The sequence below is a fragment of the Nuphar pumila genome, chromosome 16, assembly GCF_984573655.1.
Source record: "Nuphar pumila chromosome 16, dmNupPumi1.hap1.1, whole genome shotgun sequence".
Taxonomy (NCBI): domain Eukaryota; kingdom Viridiplantae; phylum Streptophyta; class Magnoliopsida; order Nymphaeales; family Nymphaeaceae; genus Nuphar; species Nuphar pumila.
In genome coordinates, this window is record NC_143264.1 from 84,154,337 (window position 1) to 84,164,965 (window position 10,629).

At 44.5% G+C, this 10,629-nt stretch overlaps 2 protein-coding genes across 3 annotated transcripts; both read right to left on the reverse strand.

Annotated features, from left to right (window-relative positions):
- Positions 1-1,699: 1,699 nt before the first annotated feature.
- On the reverse strand, positions 1,700-3,452 carry LOC149813914 (uncharacterized). The gene has a single exon (XM_089991531.1). The coding sequence runs from the start codon at positions 3,206-3,208 to the stop codon at positions 2,072-2,074; it is 1,137 nt and encodes a 378-aa protein (XP_089847657.1). The 5' UTR covers positions 3,209-3,452; the 3' UTR covers positions 1,700-2,071.
- A 5,294-nt stretch (positions 3,453-8,746) lies between these two features.
- On the reverse strand, positions 8,747-10,236 carry LOC149813915 (ethylene-responsive transcription factor ERF104-like). Of its 2 annotated transcripts, XM_089992034.1 has the most exons (2): positions 10,080-10,191; positions 8,767-9,991 (listed from the first exon to the last, which is right to left on the reverse strand). In XM_089992034.1, the coding sequence occupies exon 2, from the start codon at positions 9,833-9,835 to the stop codon at positions 9,035-9,037; it is 801 nt and encodes a 266-aa protein (XP_089848160.1). In that variant the 5' UTR covers positions 9,836-9,991; positions 10,080-10,191; the 3' UTR covers positions 8,767-9,034. The 2 variants fall into 2 exon arrangements, with proteins under 2 accessions (XP_089848159.1, XP_089848160.1); XM_089992033.1 differs by having other exon boundaries at positions 8,747-10,236.
- Positions 10,237-10,629: the final 393 nt, after the last annotated feature.

Below are 10,629 nucleotides of genomic sequence, written 5' to 3' on the forward strand. Positions count from 1 at the left end.
ACTAAGAACTATGCTTTAGATCAAATCATTTAAACAAGATTTTTTTAATCAAATTTTTTGTGAAACATGAATCTTTGATCTTTTTGTTGAACTAAAAACACATTTAAATAAGAAAAATATTTGAACTAATACATATTTTCTGCTAAATAAAGCATAAAGTTCACATCTACAAGTTTAGATTAGGTAAAGAACACATGCAGATATAATATCTACAGGCGTCTAGAAGATAAATTGTATGAAACTTACACATCTCTCTCTCTCTCTCTATATATATATATATATATACATATATACTGCACTACACACACTCTTTTGCATGAATCTAGCCATTAAATATTAAATCTAACCATACAGATAAGTTTAACATGATTTATTTATTAAGGTAGTAGGCTGTATCATGTCTAATATATCATAAGATTCAACTTATTGAACGGTAAAAAACAAGCACCTCAATTGATGAAGATAAATGAGATTAAAAAATAGCATAAAACATTATGTTGGAATCATTCTGAATACATGTTATAGAACATATCTGTATAGAATACATGTCATATTAAAAAAAGAAAAGAAAAAGAAATCGAAGACCAACCACGTTAGAACTTTGAACTGGCCAATGTACAACAGCACAAGTTGATCAACCTCCTCTTATTGCACACCACAAGAAAATGACACAAGGGGAACCAAGCACTGACTGGCCAAGTCAATCGGCACTGATACTTGGGGCCTGTTTGGAATCTGTAGCTGGGATGGGCGTCTACGGAGTTTATGCATTTGAAGAAGTGGCAGCTGCTAAATCCTGGCAGCCACCTCTATGATGTGACCGCTGCCAAATCCATGATTTAGTGTAAATACAAAGGAGAAAGGGCTTCGCTTTCCATCCCAAATGCATAAACGCCCATCCTAGCGCCGAGATTCCAAACAAGACCACCAAGGTAGTTTGACCAAGATTTTACCTCAGAACCACCAAATGCATAATCGCCCATCCCAGCACTGAGATTTCAAACAGGCCCTTGATTGGCTGGGAATTTGGGATTGGGACTTTGGGAGACCAGGTAAAGTTTAATTTAACGAGCCACAAAACGTGGGACAGCATTATAACGATCTAGAAGTTCAAAATATTTGATTAACCAAGTGAGCCCAGTCTAAAAAACCATAGCCTGCTTGACTCGATGAGCCAAACTCGATCGGGGGTAGCTCAACTTAGTGTGACTTCACTTAGCCATGATTGTTACGTTTCTGCCAAGACCAAGGTGAGTCAAACAAGTCGGCTAAGGCATATGTCATCTACCTAATGACCAAGGACCTCCCGGAACCTGACCTTCTTGGAAAGAAGCCATTTAAAGCGATCAACAAAATATTAGTTTAATCTTTGTTCCAATTTATGTGATTTAAATTTTATGAAATAAGTATTTGGATCAGAAAATACACTGAGGAGTCCATTGGGTTTGGATCCGGAACAGCCAAATTTTACAAAATTACCAACCCATATCCGAACAGTTTGCAACTTTATGAGGTCACCAATTCAATCGCATTTTTACAAACATACCTCCAATTTTTCATTCGGATTAAGAAAATAAACTTTTTGAGACAATTGATACTGTAATAATTATATATCATTTTCGCATCAACTGTAATTGCACATGGGATCTCTCAATTAAATAACAGACAGAGGGATGTATTGTAGGTCCATCTGCTTCGAAAACAAAACAAATAATAAATAAATAAATAATCAAAGAACGTAAATGGAAATAAGAAATAAAGACCGGAACCACTCAGATATTTACAACCTCACGTACCCCCAGTAGCAACTAGCAAAAAGCCAAAGGCCAAGCTTATCCTGTAATCCATAGGAGAATTGACTAAACCAACCCTAAGAAGACAAACAAAGACAAATTTAATCCTACCCTACAGCCCCATGAAAGAACAACCCTAGTTACGTAGAACACCTCCGTAGTCGTTTCCAAGAAACAGCCGGGGTACTTTAGTCCCTACGCGAATTCAAACGCTCGAGGGAGGGAACGCCTTCGCCGGAAATCCCCCGAGGATTCCGTCCATCCACAGGCCGGAAAACCTAGCTGACCAGAAGCTGCGGGTAGCCGAAGGGAGGGTGAGGCGAGACAGGAGAGAGCGGAGGGACGTTGAAGATGCCCTTGAGATCTGAGACGCTCGACCATATCGTCGGCGTCAGCGGCGCCGCCGCTGCTCCGCTCTCCTCCTCCTTTTCGGCCACCGGCATCGGCTCCGGCTCCGGCTCCCGCTCGGGCTGGCCTGCGTTCTTCCTCTTCCGGCTGATTCGGGCCTCGCTCAGCTGCCAATCGCTCCCGGCCTCTAGAGGGAAGTTGAGGATGGCCTTGCTCCCCCTCATCTCGAAGGCCGCCCGATCGTACGGCCGTGCAGCCTCGATCGCCGTGTCGTACGTCCCCAGCCAAACCCTGGCGCCCTGCTTCGCCGGGTCCCGGATTTCGGCCGCGAACTTCCCCCACGGCCGGCGCCTCACGCCCCGGTAGTGCCGCACATCGGCCTCGTTCTCGCCGGCGGGATCTAGAGGCACCGGAGACGGTGAAGGGATGCTTAGGCTCAACGGCGCAGGCCGGCGTCGTTTTCCGCCTCCTCTGGCTCCCGTGGGAGGAAGAGAAGAAGATCCCGGCGGGGCGGTGGCCATGTTCCGGTCGACGAACGGCAGTTTCTCTTCCATCGATTGAGGAGGCACGAGGAATCCGCCGTGGTCGGAGCTCAAGACTCCGACTTTTTGCTCGCGAAACGCCGAGTCGGCCGTTGAGTATGAGAAGCGACAAGGATCTTGCAAGAAACCGTCGATAATCTCGGTCTTCGGCTCGGAACGCCAGCCGGGAAAACCGCCGGATTCTCGCACGAGATCGCCAGAATCTTTCAATCTCCAATCTGAACCCCGAAAAACACGAGATTCTTGAGGGGGAACGTTGAAATTCCCCGGAAAACTCTGCTGTCCCTGAAGGAACACACCTCCTTTCGTCTCGGGAGCGCCGGCGACGAAGATCTTCGTCTGCACCGAATCGATCCCAGGGAAATCGATCCCTCTTGTTCCTTTAACATCGGGCTCGCCGGCGCAGGGAAGCAGGAGGCCCTCTAGGAAGGCCTCGAGAGACGAAGACGACGACGACGAAGGGTCTCCGAGCAAGTGGTCGTTGATCTTCTGGAGCACCACAACATCCGAACCCAACGCTTCCATTCGAGACTCTCCTCAGCAATCAAAGTAAAAAACAAAAAACCAGGAGAAGGAGAGTGAGATAGAGGGAGTGAGAGGGCGGGCGGTATAAGAGGGGAGGAGGGAAGGACGATGAAGACGAAAGAGAGAGGTTCGAAGAGGGAGGCGGGCGGAACCATCGCGGCAAGTGTGGAGGCCTGTCTCTGAGAGACTCTGGAAGGGAAAAGGCAAAGAGATGGGCTTGCTTCCACGAGTCTTCTCCCTCAGCCGCTCCTTTTTCGTATTAAAAAAACGTCTTTTTCCACACAAAAAGTCCGTTAAATTAGTTTTCAAAAGAAAAAACACAAAAAACAGGCGTAATAAAAAGTGATTTAAGCGAAAATCACAATTCGGTTTTAATTTTATCAAACAGGGCCAAGAAAACGGAAATATAAGTTAGATTTCTCTCCAAAATCAAGTTATGTCACAGGAACTAGCGGATCGAAATTCAAGAATCAGTTTTTGAGCCAAACGCCACATCCAATTATTTTTTGATACAAAGTTTGACCTCTATAATTGATAAGGATCCAAACTGAGCTCCAAATAAAACATACATCATACAAAACCTTCAACTAAACAATGTTCTATACCAACCGGGGCTCAGCTTGTTTGGCATGAGCAGTTAGTTCACGTCACCTTGTGTTGGGACGTTGCAAGTTCGAACACCAAATGGTATGGTTGTATATCTGGTAGGGTCTGTCTGTTTGACCCCAGCGTTCTGTGTCAAAAAAAAAAAAAAAGAAGTTTGAGTTCTATGTAAATGGGATTCTTTGTGCATCAAACACCATTGGTGCGCACGGGTGTGTTCATAACTTTTAGAGGTGGGTCACATAAGGCAGGGTGGCCGTGTGGTGCTCCACCCCAGCTTTTCTCTCACCTTGGAAAGGGTTCCTTGTCATAAAAGTAAGTAAATAGATTTTTTTGTGTTATAAACAATGTTGTCATCAGTATAGCATCCGCCCTGAATCGTTGGGTCACCGATTCAGCTGTATAGGTCGATACGGATAGGCAGCTGAATAGTTCTGTACCGGCAAGAAAACAATAATAAAAATATTGTGTCAAGTGTAACCGTTAAAACTATTAGAATAATATTAAAATAATAATAAAAAATACATTTTTAGTATTTTTGGCATTTATTTAAAAAATAGCCAATTCAGGGTGAAGCGTATTGAAATTCTGTCATGTGTACAGGCCGATGCTGACAATAGGGGTGGCAATCGTGTCGGGTTGGCGGGTCAGCATACCTCAACCCGAACCCAGCCCGTTTATTAAACGGGTCGGCTGTGGCAAACACGAACCCGGCCCGTTTAATAAACGGGTAACCCGACACGACCCACCAACCCATTTAATAAATGGGTTGGGTTGGGTAAACGGGTTCTCAGGTTCGCGGGTAAGGTTGGTGGGTCGGGTTGACGGGTCAGGTTGACCCACCCGCCTAACCCGTTTATTAAAAGGGTCAGCCGGGTTGGCATACCCCCAACCCGAACTCGACCTGTTTAATAAAAAGGTCAGGCGGGTCGACCCGTTTATTAAATGGGTTGGCTTAAGCCCAACCCGAACCCGCCTAAGAGGCGGGTTGGTGGGTCGTGTCAGGTTTTGCCACCCCTAACTGATAACATTGGTTATAAACATGTTTTCACAATAATGAGTTTTTTTTTGCCGATTTTTTGGAAAAGAAAAAGGACACAGTTTCTTTTTTCTTCTCCCATTTCCAAAGTTTAACAGAAAACCGCGTTTTAAACAGAGCTTTGCTAAATATGTGTTTGACCCAAGTTTAAAAACGACAGTTATTGGACTGTGAATTTCTTATTACATTTTTAAAAATTCCCATTTTCTCGAGATTTTTTATATCAAAATACCTCAGAAAAATAAAGAAACACAAGGTTTTACACATAAAAATAAATTTTTTAAAACAGATATATATATACACACATACATAGACACTTCTATAATTTTATAAAGTTATATTATTATTATTATATAAAAATTTTGAGAGGATTGTTAAACACACTTATATGTTAATTTCAGTAATAATACACGTATTTTTTTATTATAAATTGAATTTTTATAATTTATTTTTAATAAAATATATAAAAATCATTGCTCATCCAAGTTACCAGGCTGGATGTGGCCGATCCGAAACAGAGTTTCGAGAATGCCAACCATGCCAGGGGTAGTTTCTCCATGAAAATACTAAAAAAAAACATTTTCATCTTCATGAATTGTGAGAAATTGATTTTTCACAATCTTGAAACTTGAATTTTATGATATATTAGAAATTACCAAACCTACTAGCATCATAATAAATCATGGTAAACCATCTGTACGGTAAGATCCAACGTTCGCACAAGAAAGAGCATGTACAACGAACAATATCATGTTTCCTAGCAAATCGATCAGGTCGAAGACACCTGCATAGTCAGATTTAAGAAAAACAACTCAAAAACCCCCCTTTGCTCATGGTAGGTTGCCGTAGGCAGCTACTCCCTCCTCATATATAGTTGAGAGTAGGTGCACACACCTATCAGTACCTACTGCTGCCCCTGGGGCTTTTGAATGGTTCTTTCTGTGTTTTATCTTGGGGTGGCAATCCGGGTTGGTGGGTCGTGTCGGCGGGTCAGCATACCTCAACACGAACCCGACCCATTTATTACACGGGTCAGCTGTGGCAAACACGAACCCGGCCCATTTAATAAACGGGTCGGGTCGGGTAAATGGGTGAGTTGGCGGGTCGGGTTCAGGTAAATGGGTTGGCGGGTGGGTCAGGGTCGGGTAAACGGGTTGGAAGGCGGGTTGGCAGATCGGGTTCAGGTAAACAGGTTGACCCATCCGCCTAACCCATTTATTAGACGGGTCAGCTGGGTTGGCGGGTTGGCATGCACCTAACACAAACCTGACCCGTTTAATAAACAGGTTAGGCGGGTTGACCCATTTACGACACGAACCCATTTAAGCCAAACCCAAACCCGGCTAAGAAGCGGGTTGGCGGGTCGTGTTAGATTTTGCCACCCCTAGTTTTATCGAATCTGGTAGTTAAGTGGTATTTTACATGTTTGCATTTATAGGAATGGGACTCTTGCATCATTTGATTCCGATGGGCAGGTAGTTTTTTGTAATGTTTGAAAATCAATGGTATAAATTTTTTATAAATATCATAAATATTCAATGTTTGAAAATCAATGGTATAAATTTTTTATAAATATCATAAATATATGCTTTTTAATAAAAAAAACATGAACCAAGTGTCGTTTCCTAACAAATTGATCATCTAGAACTTATCTGCCTAGTCAGATTTGGGAAAAGCAACACAACGCCCCCCCCCCCCGTTTTTGGGTTGGCTGCCGTAAATGGTTCTCTCTCTCTATATATTAGTGTCTAAAGAAGAGTTTAGCTATGGGGATAAACTGATCTAAACTCAAGTTTACCGGACCCACCTGATGGTCCTCCCCTATAATGGTGTCAGGGCAGAAAACAGGGGGCTGTTACTACAATGGCTGTGTTTCAAGAGCTTTTGACATGATTTTGGAAGCTTCTTTACAATAGACCCAAGCTTGAAATTTGAAACACTAGATTTGACAGTGTTGGCCCTCTGTCAACACTAAAGAAATCTGAATTGGGTCGGACCCATATTCTCTGGGCACTGGGTCCAACTATTTTGCACTTAACCAATGAGTATACCTGCACCTGGAACCACTAACAATGGATCCAAGTGAGTATTTTGTATGTATTTATTTAAAATTGCATAGTTTTGTACGCTCTTTATATTATACAAGGCTGTTTAATTTGGGCTCACATATTGTTGTGGCTCAACACAATGCAAATCCGAACCGAACCCAGGCAAAATCTGCGGCTGATCAGGTAGGCTGAACCCTATTAGGAGGTCAGACATCAACAGCACTGCCAGGATCCAAATTTATGCGTGTAAAAATGGACGCTAGACGAATGTTCCAACTAGAATCTGGCTATTTTACCTAATTGGGTCTCCAAGGGGCATAGCAATTTTAGCTAAATGGGTCTATTTTGGGTCAAAATATGATCCAAATCCGTACCTAGAGATGCAAATGGGTCGGATCCAGGATGGAGGTTTTGTAAGATTTTGCAGTTCCGGATCCGACTCTTCCATGTGTTTAGCTGTTCTGGATCTGAACCGTTTGCATCCCTATACCTCTATCAATCCTACTTTTAGGTTGCTTTTCTACTTTTTCCATAGCGTACTTTTCCAAATCAGCTATTGTCGTGAATCATTATCCAAAAGAAAGCAAGTGGGAATTATTAAGTTGGGAGTTGGAAGTTGGAACTTTCCATTGCATGTGCGTTAGCACAAGGCAGATGTACGTGGAAAGTTTGTCAAAGAGATGGGGTCCACCTGATTTCGTTGTACGGGTCCCACAAGGGTCGCACCCCCACCTATACACCAGCTGGTGCACAATAATTACATTATTGAGAAACTCTCTACTAGGAAACAGGGCCCCGTTTGCGTAATGGCGCGAAACCAGACACCTTTTCCATGAAGCCACCTAAAAGATTTGACCTGTTTGGGTGACAAATTGTCTCAGGAAAAAAAGTGAAAATATTTGGAAAAAAGGTGAAAAGGTGTGGGTTCTGCACTTTTTGGGGAGACGAGTTTCTAATGAAAAAGCGTAATTGCAAATTAAACCTGCACACCTCTCTCTCTCTCTCTCTCTCTAAACCTTTAGTAACACTATGATTTTTTTTTTAAATAATGAACAACTCTTGCCGAGAACCGGGTCGCTTAATGGACCTGCCTTCATCTCGAGGCAAACTCTAGGTGGGGCCCATGACCACCCAGTCTTACGTGGCCGACTTTCGAAAGCTAGGGACATACACGTGCACCACTAGGGTTCAATCTCGCACCTTCATCTCAACGCTTTCACAACCACCTGACCTGGGTGGTCATGGGGTGACCCCGGCGATGGTTAGCAATACTATGATATTGTTTCACTGAGCCTCCCTTGAGTCGCACAGTGGTTAGGGCGGTGCTTGGTAAGATGGTTGAACCTCATTTACCTAAGATCAATTCTTCTTGGGATCATACCGGTGGCTTGTCTGGTAAGTGTCTTTTGGGAGCTAGGTCACTCATTATTCGAGGTTTACTATCTTATCTAAGAGGAGGCTTAATTGAATTAAGTTTCGGTTCCAAAGCAGGTTGCTCGTCATAAAAAAAAAAAGATGACTACACAATTACAATCACAATCTCTTGAGAAATTGTGAGGATCAATCAAGTAATACCAATGATAATAATTGAACAGCGAAGATGGTATCCTGTGAGAGAGAAAGGCAGCAGTATGTGCAAAAAATTTTAGGAGTTTAATTTCCAATTATCGCCTAGTCAAAGAAAATGGTTAAACTTCTCGATTATTACACTCAACCTCTCCGGCATTTCTTTTTCGTCAGAACGTCAAGCCTGGTCATAAGATCAAACAGTCGATCATGGCTTGAAATTTTTTTAGCATTTCTTTATTTGGCTTAGTTTCGAAGAATTATGATATTGATGAGACGTATTTCAATTTCACTTTAAATATATATTATGTTCTTCTCTCTTTGTCCGAAACAGTTTCCGAGATTAAAGAAGCCTGAAGAAATTCTACAGCTCATGATCCGGGGCTAAGTGTAAGCATAACAGAATTAATTCCAAGCTGATTTTTTTTGTCGAGCTCACAAATGAACACATTCCATTTCTGCATAGAACTATTGGGTTAGTTAGTTTGGTCATTCGTTCTGGAATATCTCAGATATTCCATCACCGGAAAAGTTTCCCGGTGGATGACGGAGGGACCGGATTGCTAAACCTCAACTCGCCAGAAGCTCCGGATATCCCAAGAAGGGGTGCGGCGACAACGGAGACAACGGAGGAACGGTGAAGATCCCATTGAGCTCCGTAACGCTCGACCAGATGGACGGTGTGAGAGGCGCGGTCTCCGTGACGTCAGCCTTCGAGTTGCCGCCCTCCGTCGGCTGGCGCTCCTTCTTCCACGCTACCGGTTGGGCCTCCGCCGCGTCGTTCCCGTCCTTCTTCCTCTTCCGTCCGGCCCCACCCTCGCTGGGCGCCTGGCAGCGGCCGGCCTCGAGCGGGAAGTTGAGGATGGCCTTGGCCCCCCTCATCTCGAAGGCCGCCCGGTCGTACGCCCGGGCCGCCTCCGCTGCGGTGTCGAACGTTCCCAGCCACACCCTGGTGCTCTGCCGCGTCGAGTCACGGATCTCCGCCGCGAACTTCCCCCACGGCCGTCGCCTCACCCCCCGATAATGCCTCTGCGGCTCCTCCTCCCCGCCGAACTCCGGCAGAGGACGGACGGGGAGTAAGCTCAGCGCCGGAGGTCGGAGGCGCTTGGCCGCATCGCCTGGCGGAGGAGGAGGAGCAGTAGCTACGATCGCATTGAGGATCGACGATCTTTCGCCGTTGAATCGGAGAGAATCGGCGCCAAAGGAGGTCGGAAAGACGTTCTTTTGCTCGCAGATTGGCGAGTCGAAGCTAGATCGAGCGAGGAATCGATCTATTTCGAAAATCTCGGTTTTTGGCTCCATCATTTCCGCACACGATATCGAATACTGCAGACCGCAAGATTCCCGGGAGGAATCGTCCGATCTCTGCATTTTCGCGTCGAGAACTTGCGATCCTGAGGCCGAGCCCTCAGAATAAGAAGACTTTCCCAGAAGATCGTCGAGATCAAACCGGAGATCGTCCAATACCGTCGCTTCCGATTCGAATACCGGGAAATCTATGAGGCCTTCGACTTCTACCCTCTCCTCCTGATGGGAATCAGAGCGAGCAAGAAGATCATCGGGAAGGAAGGATATGCATGGCGAGGAGTCCTTGAGTAAATGGTCAAGCACCGACCTGAGAGAGTCCGAAACTTCCATGGGACAGGCGCGTTCTGCTAGCAGAGAAAAAAAGTATCCTTTTTCACGTTTCGAGACTCCGAAAAGGAGAAGAGAAGAGGAAAGAAAGCAGGAGAAGTGAAGCTGGAGAGGGACGAAGAAAGAGAGCAGGAAGAAGGGAGGATGAGAAAAGAGTGAGTGGGAGGGAATGAGGGAGGAGGAGCATAAATAGAAGAAGAAGAAGAAGAAGAAGAAGAAGAATGTGGAGAATGAAAAGATAGGGTACGTGAGGTTGGACGTTGGGTGGAAGGAAGGACTAGGACAAATGGCTTCTCATTCCACGACCCTTCTCCTGCGGGCGGTTAGGGTGGGAACGGATCGGATATCCGATTTTGAATCATACATGTTCTTTTTCCCTATTCAGACTCTTATACCAAGATCCAATTGTGCATTTAAATCGGATTTAGATTTACTAAATTGGATCGTTTTCTGATTTAGATTGGATTTAGGCAAGCATTTTATGCTGGATCTAATTTGGCGTTGGATCCAAATCTAATCCGAATCCATTC